The sequence below is a fragment of the Molossus molossus genome, unplaced genomic scaffold (assembly GCF_014108415.1).
Source record: "Molossus molossus isolate mMolMol1 unplaced genomic scaffold, mMolMol1.p scaffold_m16_p_16, whole genome shotgun sequence".
In the NCBI taxonomy this organism is placed as follows: Eukaryota; Metazoa; Chordata; class Mammalia; order Chiroptera; family Molossidae; genus Molossus; species Molossus molossus.
In genome coordinates this window covers 12,390,037-12,408,125 of record NW_023425351.1, presented here as the reverse complement: position 1 = coordinate 12,408,125, position 18,089 = coordinate 12,390,037, and the positions used below count along the sequence as shown (strand labels likewise).

General features: G+C 35.1%; 1 protein-coding gene across 4 annotated transcripts in view; it reads right to left on the bottom strand.

Annotated features, from left to right (window-relative positions):
• Nucleotides 1-18,089, bottom strand: part of RP1 (RP1 axonemal microtubule associated) — a 175,940-nt gene that overhangs the window by 149,281 nt on the left and 8,570 nt on the right. For 3 of the 4 annotated variants that reach the window (XM_036264023.1, XM_036264021.1, XM_036264022.1), the window contains one exon: nt 11,675-17,672. The exons of the other annotated variant lie outside the window; for it this stretch is intronic. In XM_036264023.1, the coding sequence (XP_036119916.1) occupies nt 12,016-17,672 (5,657 nt within the window). In that variant the 3' untranslated portion in view covers nt 11,675-12,015. Of the gene's footprint in view, nt 1-11,674; nt 17,673-18,089 lie in introns of those variants that run through there. 4 annotated transcript variants of the gene reach the window in all.

Here is an 18,089-nt window from a genome sequence, read left to right as displayed (position 1 = left end):
TTAGTAAATAAGGCAACACCATGAAGACTGGAAGTCATAGTGGTTCTCTCTAATATACATAAAGAAACACAAAGAGACAGCTAAAATGGGGAGACAAGGAAGGAAGGAAGGAAGGAAGGAAGGAAGGAAGGAAGGAAGGAAGGAAGGAAAGAAAAAAGGAAGGAAGGAAGGAAAAAAGAAAGAAAGAAAAGAAGGACTCTCCAGAAAAGGAGCTAAATGAAATGGAAGCAAACAATTGATCAGGCATAGAGTTCCAAGTAACAGATACAAGGATGCTAAAGAAACTTAATGGAAACCACAGTGAACTTAGTGGAAACTACATCAGCATAAAAAAGAACATAGAAACAATGACTAAGAACTAGTTGGAAAAGAAAAATATCATATCTGACATCAACAATACACTGGGCAAAACTAAAAGTAGGCTGGATGAAGCAGAGGACCAAATCAACTATTTGGAAGACAGGCTAGAAAAAAACACCCAATCAGAGCAAAAAAAAAAAAATGTTTAAATGAGAATAATTTAAGAGAACTTTGGGAGAAGTTGAAACATAAAAATATCCATATCCTAGAGGAACCAGAAGACAAAAGTGAACAAGGAATAGAAAACTTGTTTGAAGAAATGACTGGAGAAGGAAACTGGAGAAGGAAAAAGTCACACAAGTTTATAAAGCACAGAGAGGTCCCATTCAAGATGAACCCAAAGACACCCACAACTAGACACATCATAATTAAAATGACAAAGGCACAAGACAGAGAGAATATTAAAGGCAGCTAGAGAGAAATGGTTAGTAATCTACAAGGGAGTTAACAAAAGGCCATCAACTAATTTTTTACCAGAAACACTTCAGGTCAGAAAGGAATGGCATAATATATACAAAGTAAAGAAAAACAACACATGAATCTAAGACTACTCTATCCAGCAAAGCTATCTTTTAAAATTAAAGGCAAAATACAGAGCTTCCCAGACAAAAAAAAAAAAAGAAAAGGTTGAAGGAGTTCATTACCATGAACCAAACCAGCATTGTAAGAAGTGTTAAAGGGACTGCTTTAAGACAATGAAGAAATATATATTGAGAGAAACATGGGTATAAAGAATAAATGGCAATTAATAAATACCTATTAAAAACAAACTTAAATGTAAATAAACTAAATGCTCCAATCAAAACACATAGGATAGCTGAACAGATAAGAAAACAGGACCTATATATGCTGTCTACCAGAAACCCACCTTAGAACAAAAGATTCACACAGACTGAAAGTGAAGGGATGGAAACACACTCCATGAAAATGGAAACAAACAAACAGAAAAGCTAGGGTAGCAAAACTCATATCTGATGAAATAGACTTTAAGACAAAGGTCATAAGAGACAAAGAAGGTTACAACATAATACTAAGGGGATCAATTCAACAAAAAACAGACCCTTGTAAACATATATGCACCCAATATAGGAGTACCTAAATATGTAGAAAAAAAAAACTTTTGGTGGACTTTAAAGAGATCAGCAACAATATAGTCATAGTAGGAAACTTTTAAATCCCACTATCATCACCGGAAAGATCTTCCACACAAAAAAATCAACAAGGAAACAACATACTGGATCAAATAGATTTAATTCCTATTTAAAGAACATTTCATCCCAAACCAGCAGAATATACATTCTCCTCAATGCACATGGAACATTCTCAAAGATAAGACACACGTTAGGACAAAAAATAAGTCTTAACAAACTCAAGAAGACAAATCATACAAAGTATCTTCTCATATCTCAATGGTATGAAACCAGAAATCAATTATAATAAAAAAAAAACAACAACACTCACACATATGAAGGCTAAACAGCTTGTTATTAAATAATGAATGGGTTACCAATGAGATCAAGGAATAAATCAAAAACTACATGAAAACAGCCATGGCCAGTTTTGCTCAATGGTTAGTGCGTCAGCCTGTAGATTGAAGGGTGGTGGCTTTAATTCCTATTCAGAGGCACATACCTGGGTTGCAGGTTAGATTCCTCAGCCTTGGTTGGGGTCATGTGGGATGCAATCAATTGATGTGTCTCTCTCATATCAATGTTTCTCTTTCCCTCCCTCCCTCCCTTCCACTCCACCTAAAAATCAGTGGAAAAATATCCTTGAGTGAGAATTAACCCCTGCCCTCCAAAAAAAGTTACCCAGAAAGTAATGAAAATGAACACACAACAACCCAAAATCATGGGATACAGTGAAAGCAGTCCTGAAAGGGAAGTTCATAGCATTACAGGCCTATCTCAAGAATCAAGAAAAATCCCAAATAAACAATCTAACTCTACACCTAAAAGAACTAGAAAAAGAACAAGAAAAGCCCAAAGTAAGCAGGAGGAAGGAAATAACAAAGATTAGAGGAGAAATAAATGACACAGAGTTTAAAAAAGCAATATAAAATATCAATGAAAGATAAACAAGATTGATGAACCTTTAGCCACACCCACCAAGATACAAAGAAAGAAGACACATATAAATAAAATCAGAAACGAAAGAGGCAAAGTAACAACTGACGTCACAGAAATACAAAGAATTGTAAGAAAATACTATGAACAACTTATGGCAACAACTGAACAAGCTGGGCAAAATGGACAAATTTATAGAAACATACAATCTTCCAAAACTCAATCAGAAAGAATCAGAAAATTGGAATAGATTGATAATAACTAATAAAACTAAATTGAAGGAAGGAGGGAAGGAAGGAAGGGAGGGAGGGAGGAAGGGAGGGAGGGAGGGAGGGAGGAAGAAAAGAACTAGCAACAAAATGAAAGTTCTGGACCAGATGGCTTGACAAAAGAATATTAACTAATATTCAAAGTAGAAATAAAACCTATCCTTCTCAAACTATTTTAAAAATTCAAGAGGAAGTAAGACTTCCAAAATCTTTTTATAAAACCAGAATTATCCTAACTCCAAAACCATATTCAGAAACTAAAAGAAAGAAAATAATATGCCATGCCAGTATCCCTGATGAACATAGATGCTAAAATCCTCAATAAAATATTAGGAAACTACATCCACCAATACACTAAAAAGATCCTACATCATGACCAGGTGGAATTTATTCCAGAGATGCAAAGTTAGAATAATATGCACAAAGCAATAAATATGATACATCACATAAATAAAATGAAAGGTAAAAACTATGTGATCATATCAATAGATGCTGATAAAGCATTTGACAAAATCCAGCACCCATTTCTGATAAAAATGCTCAGCAATGTGGGAATAGAGACATCATATCTCCACATAATAAAGAGCATATATGAAAAAGCTACAGCCAACATCATACTCAATGGGCAAAAACTAAAAGCATTTCCCTTAAGAACAGGAACAAGACAGGGATGCCCACTTTCACCACTCTTATTTAACATAGTACTGGAAGTCTTAGTCACAGCAATCAGACAGGAAGAAAAAAATAAAAGAGATCCATATTGGACAGAAGGAAGTGAAGCTGTCATGATTTGTAGATGACATGATACTTTACATAAAAAAAACCCCTAAACTCCATAAAAAATATACTAGATTTAATAAATGAATTTGGCACAGTAGCAGAATTCAAACTTAACATGAAGAAATTGATGACATTCTGATACACCAATAATGAACTCACAGAAAAAGAAACTAAAAAAGCAATTCCATTTACCATCGCAGAAAAAAAGATTAAGATACCTAGGAACAAACTTAACCAAAGAAATAAAGGATCTCTTCACAGAAAACTACAGGTCATTGAAAAAATAAATAGAGGAAGATATAAAAAAGTGGAAGCACATACCTTGTTTATGGACTGGAAGAATTAACATCATTAAAATGTCCATACTACACAAAGCAATCCATAGAGTCAATGCAATTCCCATCAAAATACCAACAACACATTTCACAGAACTAGAACAAACACTCCAAAAATTTATATGGAACCAAAAAAGACCCCAAATAGCCACAGAAATCTTGATAAAAAAGAACAAAGTAGGAGGAATCACATTGCCAGATATCAGGTTATACTACAAAACCACTGTAATCAAAACAGCTTGGTACTGGCACAAGAACAGGCAGATAGATCAATGGAACAAAACAGAGAACCCAGAAATTGATCCAAGAAGGCAGATAGATCAATGGAACAAAACAGAGAACCCAGAAATTGACCCAAGACTATGTTCTCAATTAATATTTGACAAAAGTGGCAAGAGCATATGGTGGAGTCAAGACAGTCTCTTCAGTAAATGGTGTTTGGAAAATTGGTCATCTACTTGCAAAGAAATGAAGCTAGACCACCAACTTACACCATATACAAGAATAAACTGAAAACTGAAATATTTAAATGTAACTTGAGTCCATAAAAATTCTAGAAGAAAATGTAGGCAACAAAATTTCAGACATCATACGCAGCAACATTTTCACTGATACACTTAAGGCAAGAGAAACAAAGGAAAAAATGAACACATGAGACTACATCAAACTAAAAAGCTTCTGCACAGCAAAAGAAACAATCATCGAAATGGAAAAAGAACCCACCATATGGGAGACCATAATTGCCAATGATGCACCAGATAAGGGATTAATTTCCAAAATATATAGAATACTAATGCAACTCAATAAAAGGAAGACAAAGAACCCAATTAAAAAATGGGCAGAGGAACTAAATAGACACCTCTCCAAACAGGACATACAAATAACCAAGAGACATATGAACAAATGCTCAACATCACTAATCATCAGAGAGATGCAAATTAAAACAACTATGAGGTGTCACTTCACACTTGTCAGTGGCCGCCATCAATAAGTAATCAAACAAATGTTGGCGAGGGTGTGGAGAATAGGGGACTCTAGTGCACTGCTGGTGGGAATGCAGACTTGTGCAGCCACTATGGAAAATGCTATGGTGTTACCTCAAAAAATTAAAAATTGAACTGCCATTTGACCCAGTGATCCCACTTCTAGGAATATACCCTAAGAAGCCTGAAACACCATTCAGAAATAATATATGTACCCCTATGTTCATAGCAGCACTATTTACAATAGCTAAGATCTAGAAACAATCCAAATGTCCATCAGTAGACGAATGGATAAAAAAGCTGTGTTACATATACACAGTGGAATACTATGCAGCTGTATGAAAGACAGATCTCTTACCTTTTGAGATGACATGGAGGGACCTGGAGAGTATTATGCTAAGCCAAACAAGCCAAGCAGAGAAAGACAAATATTACATCATCTCACTTATTTGTGGAATATAATAAACAAACTGATGAACAAAATTGACCCAGAGACATAGAGGTAGGGTACAGACTGACACACCCCAGAATAGGTGGTGTTGGGAGGAAAGAGATAAACCACAGATCTTATATGCGCGTATGCATAACCAATGGACATAGACAACAAAGCTGGGGAAGGGGCGCAGGAGATGGGCAGGAGGGTGTCAATGGGGGGGAAAGGAGAAACATCTGCAACAAAAACAAATTAATAAAAATAATTTTAAAAAATAAAATAAAGCTATAGAAATCAAATGAGTATGGTACTGCCATAAAAACAAACATATATACTAATTAAACAGAGCAGGAGCCCAGAAATCAACCCAAATATATATGGTCAACTAATATTTAAGAAGGGAGTCAAGAATATTCATTAGACATAGGATAGTCTCTTCAATAAATGGTGCTGAGAAACTGGATATCCAAATGCAAAAAAATAAAATTAGACTCTCATCTGACACCATTCACAAATATTAACGTGAAATAAATTAAGGACTTAAACATCAGACCTGAAACCAGAAAATTCCTCAAAGAAAACGGTCTTGATGCGGTCTTGGCAATGATTTTTTTCATATGATATTAAAAGCTCAAACAACATAAGCAAAAATCAACAAGTGGGACATCAAACTAAAAAGCTTTTGCACAGGAAAAAAAACAATAATTGACATAATGAAAAAGCAACCTACAGAATGGGAAAAATATTTGCAAACCGTATATCTGATAAGGGTTCTTTTTCCAAAATACATAAAGAACTCTTACAACTGGATAACAAAACAAGCAAACAATCCAATTTAAGAATGGGTACAGCACTTAATCTTTTTTTTTTTTTTTTAAAGAAGACATAGAAACGGCCAACAAGTACATAAAAAGGTGTTCAACATCACTAAGCAACACGGACCTGCAAATGAAGACCACAACGAGGTATCACTTGCACCTGTTAGAGTAGCTATTATCAAAAGGACAGGAGATGTCAAATGCTGGCAAGGATGTGAAGAAAGGCAGCCCTGCTGCACTGTTGGTGGAAATGTAAATTGGTAGTGCCACTATGGAAAACAGCATGGAGGTTCCTCCAAAAATTGAAAATAGAACTACCATATGTGCAGCAATCCCATTTCTGGGTATGTATGCAAAAGAGATGAAAGCACTGTCTCAAAGAGATATCTGCATCCCATATTGCCCATTGCAGCATTGTTCACAATAGCCAAGACATGGAAACAACCTAAGTGTTTATCAATAAAAAGCCCTGGCTGGTGTGGCTCAGTGAATGGAGCACTGGCCTGCACACTGAAGGGTCATGGGTTCAATTTCTGGTCAAGAGCATATTCCTGGCCCCAGTAGGGACATGTGCAGGAAACAACCAATTGATCTCTCTCTCTCTCTCTCTCTCTCTCTCTCTCTCTCTCTTTCTCTTGCCTTCTTCTTCCCTCCCTTCCTAAAAATCAATGGGAAAAAATATCCTCAGGTGAGGATTAACAAAAATAAAAAAAATGTGGTATGTATATGCACACACACACACACACACACACACACACACGATATTGTTCAGCCATAAAAAAAAAAGAAGGAAATCCTGCCATTTGTGGTAACTTCGATGGACCTTGAGGGCATTAGGCTAAGTAAAATAAGCCAGCAAAGATAAATGATTTCACTTATAGGTGGAATCTAAAAACATCAAACTTATAGAGACAGATAGTATAATGGTGGTTTCCAGGAGTTGAGGGGTGGGTGAAGTGGGGAGATGTCGGTCAAAGGGTAAAACTTTAAGTTATAAGATCAAAAAATTCCAAAATCTTATACACAGCATGGTTGATTATAGTTAACAATATTATATTATATACTTGAAAGTTGCTATCAGAGTGTGTTATGTTCTAACCAACAAAACAATAATTATGTGATGTGAAAGATGTGTTAACTAACCTTATTGTGGTAAACACTTCCTATTGCATATGTGTATCAAATGACTACCTTGTGCATCTTAAACAATGTTATATGCCATTTATAGCTCAATAAAGCTATGGTGGGAAAAAACTTGTCCTGCAAAAGAACTACTCTCAAGAAAGAAAGCAGTTAATAATTTTTTTTGCTTCATCAACTTTTACTGTTTTTGTTGTTGCTGTTATTGCTATGGTAATCTTTTATATAAATCAGAAAGTAAAAATTGATAATATATTGAAAATATGTATACATAGAAAAAGGCTGATGTATCTCCCCTTCAGGAAGAATTGTAATTGTTAAAACCTATCACTATATATTGCATTTAAAGTCTATGCTGGGTATTGTTTGCTGCTTATTTCCAGAATTATAGGATGAACAGATCTACCTTACACCATCAAGTATACCAAAACATCCCTCTAAAAGGGATCATTGTTTTGTTGTTTTTCAAAAAATTTTCCAGTCATAAACTGTTTACTACTTGGAAATATTTTCTTAATAACTTATCACTTAAATCATTGGAAAGTAAGGCCTCAGTATGTAAAAATTATGAAACACCTTGAAATGGACCAAAAAAATTACTGAAATGACTTATCAAGTAGTCTCAGGGATTATTTACTTTTCATTCTCTTAATTATCTTACAATCCTGTAAATTATAAAAATTAAAATAAAAAATAAAATAATAATGTAAATTATTCTTATCCATAGAAATATAAATTAGTTGTGTCCAATGGAATGTAATTCATTATTGTCCTGGACAGATCCATATTCACTGCAGCATTCTTTTTCTCACTACTTTCATGTGATACTTTAAATTCACCTTTGAGTCCACTGGAATATATTACTTGTTCCCTACTTAATTAATGCTTTCAATAAAATACTTGGCATGTGTTCATATTATATCCTGTATGGGAAAAGTATTCTACTTTATATTAAAATAATTTTGATTTACTATGCTACCCTTGGCAGTTACAAAATCCCATTTAGCCTCTATAGACAGGGTATACAAAGTCTTTTATGTTTCCAAGATAGATCTGTATACAGCACATCAACAAAACTGGGCTATTTGTGAGGATGAAATACAGGAGATGTTGCAGGGTCAGTTCCAGACTACTGCAATAAAATGAATCATAATAAAGACAGTCACACAAATTTTTTGGTTTCCCAGTGCATATAACCATTATGTTTATATAATATTGTAGTTTATTAAGTGTGCAACAGCATTATGTCTTTAAAAAACGAACATACTTTAATTAAAAAATACCTCATTGCTAAAAAAAATGCTAACCATCATCTGAGTGTGTTGGAAAAAATGATGCTGATGGACAAACCTTCCATTGTTATAAAATGTATCCACAGCGCACAATAAAATGAGGTATGCCTACACAGACACAGAAGTAAAAGTGCTTCTTTCTTGGGTCCCATGAGCCTCAGTATCCTTCAACTATACTAAAGATACTACTACCCATCTGAGGGGTTTATTGTCAGGACTAGATAGTATATATATGTGGCACCTAGCACAATTTTGTCACCACAAAGGTCTCAAAATATTTGTCACCTTTGCCTTTATAAAGGGTCATAGGAATACATGCTGAAATTATATGTCTTTTATATATTTTAGTACTCATGATAGCTAAATAATTCTTGATCAGACAAACACCAACTTTTAAAAAAGCATATCAAAGACATTAGCACTAATGGCCTTTAAATATATCTATGTAAAATATATTCAGCACTGTGTGGCAATGTCTGTGCTAAGAGTTTTAACAATCATTCCCTCAAGTGCAGTTCTCACAATAATCTTAAACAGGAAGCTTCTCATAAAGACTCTAAAGCGGTGGCTCTATTTCATAGACGAGAACACTAACAAAGTGAGTACTACAAACATGAAAAGTGGCGTCGAGACCTCAATTTATACCTTGCAAATTGGACGTGGTTTGTGTCACTGAAAGTTTAAAGAGTAAAGACACCTGAAAGGGGCAGGTAAAAGTAACCTCTTGCCCACTGAGACAGTGACTCCTTAACTTAATTTCAACTTAGGTTAGGATTACTGGTTGCTCCCATTCTTCCCAAATTCAGCTTTCCTTGGGATCAACTCTGATGATTCTTAACAGCTGGCATTTTTCTTCATATTCCCTCTACTTTTGAACTCTAGCTTCTCGCTGACAGCATATTTCCATTTATTCTTAACACCACTATACCTTCTGGGTTTAAGACTCAGGGATGCTTGCACCGTTGGGTCCTCAGCTTTCTTTGAAGCAGAAGCAAGCAGCCCTGAGACTGTCCCAATGCCTGAGGCACTCCCTTTAGTCATGCAGGCCTCCTGAGGGAGCTGTGCTTCCGGCAGCACACAGCACAGCTGACATCTGGTGGGCATGAACTGTAACTGCCACTCGGCTTTAGGATCCCAGACCCTGAAGTCAAGTATACTCCCTGAGCACAATAGCCTAGAATCCCTTCCTCGGCCCTGAGGCACTTCCTCGTTAAAGCAAAAACCAGGTCTGTGTAACATTCTTAAATTTTCTCTAATGTTTCATTTAGTCTTCTAAATTTCACAGTGTTACAATATTGTAATACAATCATTATGAAAATAAAAAACAGCCTTTGAATGTTTAAAAGAAAAAAAAAATCACTTCCATGGACATTTTTAAAGGTGATTGAAATACTGCTTCACAAAATACAAGAACGTAGATCTATCCCTCAACATTTTTGCATATTCTTCTACAAATATGTATCCAAGTTAATAAGACATAAAGAAAAGGCATTCAAAAGTATATCTTGTCTATTCAACACACATTTAATAGGTGCTTACCATATTCCAATATAAAATATGCTAGATATGGGACATAACAATAAGATGAGATTGGAATTCAATGCATATGAACATTGTTTACTTTAAATAAAAAGCACATTACATGGTCATTACTCCCAATTTATTTTCCCCAATATCAGCTGGGCCACCTATGCCATTGTTTGGTGTAGTATTACTAAAATATGTTACTATGACAAATTTTCTAAAAATCCTGGTTGTTATGAGTGATTTCTCCAATCTTCTTGATACATCTATATATCACACGCTTTCCATATTAAAAACAAAAATAATTTCCCTGTGTCTCTACTCTAGGAAAAGTGCTACATAATTTTTTAAACATTTTATCTTTTCTTCCTCATATAAAGAATAAAGATGCAGCAAATATAGCACTGATTTTCCAGAATGAATGACTGAATTCTAATCCTGACATGACATCTGCTGGGTACCCTGACAAATGTACTCTGGCTCCCTGTTTCTAGGTTGTCTCATCTGCAGAAAGGTAGTATCAGAGGCAGCAGTGTCTTTATAAGGAAAGATTACATATAATAAATCTGAAAGACTAACATAGTCCCTGCTACACAGTAGACACGAAATTAATGTTAACTCTTTTCCCCTTTCTATTATTTCTCCACAATTTTGGCCCTTTTATTTCACCAAAAGTATTAATTGCTCATTATAGGAGTTTACATAATAGCTTTCATATTTCAATTAGAAGCATGTATCACTTAATATAGAAAAACAAAACTCTATGTAGAAGCAGTCTTCATCTGGTGAAATTAATAGCAACTTATAATTTTTTATAGATTTATGACTCATGCTGAACATAAACCAAAAATGATCTTTATAAAATTAATTACCTTTTAGTGTGTTAATACCAAATTCATTATTTTAGCACCTCCATTTGCGGCTCCACAAAACATTAATTGGTCTACTTTGAGTCAGTTCCAGACAAGAGACACAGACTTTAACATTTTATAAGATTCATTTCTATACCATCACAGAGTCAGGAAGAGGAAGGAATCTAAAAAGATCCCCTGGTTAAATCCCAGGCAAAATACCAGACAATTCAGAACAGACAATGTATGGTTCATAGTATAATTAAATTTATCTTTCTGGGCAACATATTTTTATTTATACATAATTAATTTTTTTATTAATGCAGGTTAACATAGAAAGAAATTTGTCAAGTTCCTCTTAAGAGAAACACGTTTACAATTCTGAAAAATTTAAAGTCACCTCTTTTCTTTTCCAAGGTAAGTCATTCCAGTTCCTTCAATTTTTCTTCACAGACTATGCTTTAAATTTTTCCATTTTTTATGACCTATGTGGACTTCTTCACATTTTACTAATATTTAAAAGATTATAAGTTATAGGCAAAGTACTGGAGATGCAGCTTAGAAGTATAGCATCATTTTCTAATCATGAAGAAAAATGGTGAATCCTGTCCCACGAAAATGCTTGCAAGTTCATTTAACCGATGTTCTGAAGAAAACTAAATTTAACACATTTGGCACAAGAATCTTAAGAGATTGTTGTAGAGATCTTATAATCATACCTTTATCAAATCAGTACAGTTAATAAATGAAGTCCTTTGAGACTATATCTAATCTATTCACCAATACACTCAATATACATTCTGCACTGAACTGACAATTAAAAAAAAAAAAGATATAATTCTTGGACTTAGGGCATTTATAATGTCCCTGCAGGAAAATCACAGGGACAGAAAATTATTATACATTATCAAAAAACAAAACACACACACACAGAAACTTCCAAAATAACAGAATAAAAACTGAGTCTGTAATTGGAAAAATGAAGAGCAGAGGAATGATGAAAGTCTGATCGGATTATCAAAGGGCAAGCTTTCTAAGGTAAACTCATTTTAAAGAAGCAGAAGATTCTTAGAGATTATCTAGTCCACATCCATCCCATGTGCTTCATCTTATTACAAGGAAAGAAATCTCATAATGAAGAAAAGTTGTTGTGATTTGTAATTATTAATCTTCCTGCTCCTCACTGTTTTCAACATCAGTTAAATTTAATTGGTTTTCTTCTTCCCAAATGAAAAGTTTCTCACCTTCAAAAACATAAAATATTTTAAATACATTTCTGTTGTTAATATTTAAGAATATCTCAACTTGGCAAACTAGGCAGGCTTGACCAAGCATTTCAAAGGAGAAGTAATAGTTGATAGTTTTTCTTACTACTTGGTTCAGATTTGTTGTTGAGCTCTGGAATCTGTTGTTTAATAAGTTGTTATTCTCATCAACTACTTCGAAGATTTCATTCATCAGATTGCTGGGGTCTTGCGTATTTGAGTTCACATCACTCACAAGTAACAATGATGTGTGCAAGAAATTCACACAAAACTGTTTATTTAAATATAATTGAAATTTCTTTAAATTATTTTCTTCCTCTAAGTCCAATAAGTCAATTCTTTTTAATTTTCTTCTTTTACCCATCAAGTTAAATGTACTACTGAAATAAAATTGATCAAGCATATCATCAAGGGCATTATCAATAAATGTCTTTCTGCTACTTGCTTTATTCTCATCTCTGAACATGGTTTTGTTTGACTCTAGGAAATAGGGTTGTATTTTCATCCATAAATGTTTGTCCAAGGAATTTTCAATATCAGAATCTTTACAATATGCAAATCCTCGGTCTTTCTCATTTATAGGTTGGATAATAACTGTTAATATTGGGCAATGTTGACCACAAATAGCATAGAGTTTATCCAAAGAGTCACCTTCCTGAAGTGCACCAGCATTATTTCCAGGCAACGGTTGTTTTTTAACAGTATCATCGGAGATGGGATGCACTTTGTTGGCAGCCGCAAAGACATGAGTGACAGATGTACACACTCTCTCTGACTTATGATTACCCTTCTCCTCTGCATGGTGATTTGGTATTTTCTCCTCGTGACAAGTTTTATTTTGAACATCTAGAAAATCCTCACAAAAAGGTTCGAAGTCACTACAATGAGGCATGTTAAAATAAGTGTGTTTCAATTCAAGAGGTTGAGTCAGTTCCTCCAATTCTGAAGAGGATAGTTCAGCCATGTTTGGGCCTGAGGCCAAATTTCCAAAATGTGAATATGGTACCTCATTACTATTATTATCAAGTAGAGTATCCACTGATGTAGTGTCTGCATTGCCACATATGCCAGAATTTTCGGGAGATGACATTCTTAGCAAATGATTTTCTTTCAGAAGCCACTTGCCCTTGTCAATCAGTACTCCTTCTTCTATGTCCCCAAAACTTCTGTTATGATCATTTTGTTTTGTACTATGTTCTACAATGTCTCTCCCATGATAATTGGCCTTCATATCATTAAAGTAACATTTATCTTGTCTTTCCTCCTGAAATCTATGCAACTTAGATGAACCTCTGGATGCTTGTTTAGAAGAGCCAAATGACTGACCTTCACAATCATAAAGACCTACTGTTCTAGCACACTGAAATTCCATAGAATTGTAAGGACAAACCTGGGATCTGTTTAGCGACCCAGGGAAAAAAGATGGTTTTACAATCTCCACTTTACCATAAAGCTTTTCTATTGTTCTTTTAACAAATCCTTTATTGTAGTCTTTCTCTTGAGCAATCTCCTCACCACTGTCATTGGGGTCATCGCTGGACATTTTATATGATTGGTCATTCTCACGGTCTCGTGTATAGTCTGACCAATCAGAGGTCACTGTTCTCTTGAAGCCATTTTTAAAATCAAGAGGGAACCCTGAAGAACTTCCAATTTCCATGTTTTTCACCATCATTTTTACTCTCATTTTAGTTTCTCCTTCATTGAGCTCCTTTTCAGTATTTTGCTTAGAAGCATAGCAAAGCACTAAAGATGGTGCTGGTGCCAACCTCCTGACTGCCTCGCGAATTACACCATTCCTTCTTTCTTCTGTAATGCTCCTACTAGAGACTTCTATCAATTCCAACTTTTTACTAGCCTCTAACTCTTTTTGTTTCAATCCTTCAGTGGTTTGCTCTCCTGCATTTACCTTTGTATTAAATATATCAATGTCCTGCTTTTCTAATTCTTCAAAAGATTCCAGTTCTGAAATGTGTCTTTCACTTGATGTCTTGCTGTTGGTTATTGAGCCTGGTTCTTCAGATGTCTTTGATTCTCCCTTATTGAAGGATGTATATGCATTTTTATCCTGAAATTTCTTTAATGAACAACTTCTGGATTCATCTAGAGCACTAGGTTCCTTATCAAATTCTGGTTCAGTTGTACTTAAGAAAAAGCCACAGTGACCTAAATTGCTATTTTTGTGTGGCACCAACATATCAAAGTCATGTTTATATACAGGGTCTGCCAAAACATTTAGGTCTTTCTGAACATCATCAACTCTTTCTAATTCTTCAGTCAATTCCAAATTATCAGTATAGGTGACTTCTTTGGAATTTAAAAAGTCATTGATATTGCAGACTTTGATGGGAATGTGGGCCCCATCAGTTGGGCAAGCTGTCTCATAAGTATGGTTTTCCTCATGAGCACAAGTCTTATGGGAAGACACAGCATCAGTAAGTGAACAGACCTCTCCTAGGAAACAAGTCTGACTCATAGAGATCTGATCCATGCCACAGCCATCACTATGAGAAAAAATGTTATTAAGGTTACAAGTCTCTTTTGGAGGGTAAATCTTACTCACAGTGCACACCTCACATGGAGAGCAAGTCCCCTCTGAAACGTAAACTTCAGGAGCACAGTACTCACTGGCATTTAAAGAGAAGATGTTTTGTGTTTTTTCGCTTTTGGTGCACTTAGAAGCTCTCTGAATGTTGGGTGTGGAACAATTTGAAGAAAAATCAATTGGAACCACATCTTGTCCTTTCTCAGTGAGTCCAAAGGGGTTTGTAGTTGACTCCACTAAATTGGCAACAGCAGCCTTTAAGTCATCAGCTTTCTCCGTGATGGCAATGTGCTTTAGAACCTCCAACAATGTACATATTTCTGAAGTTCTGCTGGTAGTCTTGTGAGCATCACCTTGACAGAAGCAATTCACACTTCCCTTTAGGTTTAGCACCAGGAGCCAAGCTAGAAGGACATTAGTGGATGAATTACATATTGGGGAATGGAACGGAACATCTACAAGTGAACCTGGCACTTGAACAACACCGTTCTGAGTCTTGTGAATACTGGGAACTAAAGCTTGCAGTTGGCGAAGCAACAGTACTAGTAAGAGGTCTTTTGAAGTGTCCTCTTCCATTAAATCTACTTGGATGGCAGCCTCTCCACTTTGCCCTTTTGTAGCGAGGTTTGTGTCTTGGTAAACTAAGCTTGGTAAAGAAGGTCCTGAATTTTCAACAGATACTTCACTTTTAGTATTATGGTTATCAACAGCTGACTGTGACAAAGTACAACATTCATGCAGGGAAAGCAAGTAAGCAGCATTCAGAGATTCAACCTGGCTCTCGTGGAGATCTTTGGTAAGTTCTTCACTGTTACCTTTGTCAAAAGATTTACCTACCTCTTTACCTAGATTATCTCCTGTCAAACTGGCAATTTTAGTCACGTGCTGATTATTTGCCATGACAAAATTATTTCCTTTTTCAGAACTTCTGTGATAATTATTTCCTGGAAAACAATTGTTACAACTTACCACACTCCTTTTCTTTTTGCATATTGGCGCTTTCTTAGGCTGCAAAGCTGAATGTGGATTTATGTTCTGCATCCATCTCTGTACATAATTTTGAACTGAATGATGGGTAATATGCTCAGGAAAAACAGCTTTTTTCAAAAAAGCTAAGGAATTTACCCCTGTTGTAGTATGTTGTTTACTTACGATAGTTCCCGATTTCAATTTATCCCCTTTTTGTTTTTTCTGGCTTTTTAAAGTTATGTGTGAATTATTAACTTTTGAAACTAAACTCTTCTTTTCCATTCCTCTCAAATACCAAGATGCTATTTCTGCTTGAGCCTGTGGTCCACAAAAAATAGTGGGGTTTTGCTCAGGAAAGTTAAACACATGAAATAAATTTTGATTCTCAAAAGTACTTTTGCAATATCTGATTTCATTATGGGGAAATGCTTTATCTCCTTGACCAATTTCTTTTTTTGCAGAGCCTCCTAAACTTACTTTGTTTAGTGGTCTGGATTTTCTTTTAGCTAAAAGTCCTTGAACCTTAGGATTCTCAATAGTATTTAATTTATTTCTTTGGAATTTCTTGGAATTCACAGGATTGAGATTACTTTTGGAACAAAAATAATTTGTTTCAATTACCATATCACTTGCATGGAGTTCTTCCTTACAAAGCAACCCTCTTTTAATAGGACTGTGTGAATCTTGCAACATTGTTTCCTGTGCAATTCTACCCCTTGTGTTTATTCTCTTACTATTACTAGGGATTCCTTTAGTTGCAATCTCTCCATCCTGATGCCTATAACTTTTCACTTGCTGCTGAGATTTCATCTTTTTGCTGGTAACAGATGATGAAATCTTCTTTTCATTTTCTGGAAGTTTTGTTAAACTACACTGAGCAAATTCATTAATTAGTCTGTCAATTCTTCTGGTGAGAGTAGAGGGTCCTACTGAAGCTGGGATCTGAGAAATAGTTTTGTCAATTCCAGCGTTGTTACTTGAGGAATGAAGTGAATCTGCTAAAATAGGACATAACCTATCACCAGTGTTGCCATAAGTTCTTAAATTCTTCATACTAGTTTTGTTGTCTGGTGTTATTACACTATTAATTGTATCTTCCTCCACAATTACATTTTCTGGTATAGTATGTGAAAAGCCATTATTATGGGACAACTCTAACATCTTCTGACTTGTAATTTCTACAACACCAGCACTTACTGAACTTGATTTGAGTTGTCTGCTTTCTTTTCTGCTTTCTAATGATGATTCCATCTGCTCATTGTTATCTATCTGAACAAGCACTGGTTTGTTAGTTACTGATTGCATTTTACTGCAAGAATGTGTGAACATGTGATACTCAGATTTATTTTCCCCGTCTTTCCTTTCTTCACTGTAGGAAAACTGTCCAATCATTTTCTCTTGAACTTCAGTTTCAGATACTAAAGTCACACTCCCTATCATAGATTTCTTTTGTCTCACTCTCCTTGGTCCAGGTGTAGGAGGCCTATAAAAATGATGCTCTGCTTGATCCTGAGTTCCCTGGATGGCATTTCTGTCCATAGAAGAATTCTCCCAACTAGAAGAACTGTGAGTTTCAGCCTCTCGATCTGTCATCTGTGTGTGTATCTCTTCTGCCAAACTGTCCTCTTGATAATTGCCTTTCTCCAGAGGTGAGACATCTGCAGACAATGAACATGCTGCAATCTTTAAACCAGATGACAAATCATCTGTTCTTCCTGGAAAACTGCTTATCTCACTCTTTTCAGGACTATTAGAAAGACCAGCTCTACTGACACTGGATGTCCATTTTATGGTTTCCTCTTCTTTTATCTTAAATCGAACTTTCATCTCAACTGTCATAGTGCCATCTTGATTAAAAATAATTGATTTCTCAATATCATCTTCGGAAGGATATATTAATAAATTCTGAGAATCCTTTTTTTCTAAGGCCAAGTAATGTTCAGGAGCAAAGGAATGGTCTGAGTAGCAATCATTATTATGTATTTTGTCAGAAGCAGCAGAATAAATCTGAGACCTTGGGCTTGAAGGCACGTGTGTGCTCACTTGCAAGATTTTAAGAGCAAAAGATGCCATGCATCAAAAAATAATGTGGAAGATAGAGAAGTTATATATACATATATCCAACAGAAGAGGCAGCAAAGAAAGAAGAAAAGGAAAAAGGAAATAATTAGTATGAAAAATACCACATTTTCTAAATTTCACAGTAAGATGTCATTAATATGTTTCTCTCCTCTATGTATTCATTGGTTATTTGAGTTCACTGTGGTATCTGGTACATTTCTACAAGTTTTTTCTTAAAGAAAGAACTCATAATCATTTCAGTGAGGAGATTCTCAGAATTTTAATTCTGAGTTGAATAAGGCAATTTTAAAAATGAAAGTATAAAGCAGAAATTGCTAAGGATTCTAGCAAAAATAGATTTTTGTGCTGTTTAGCTTTGTTGTTTGATGTTCTTTACC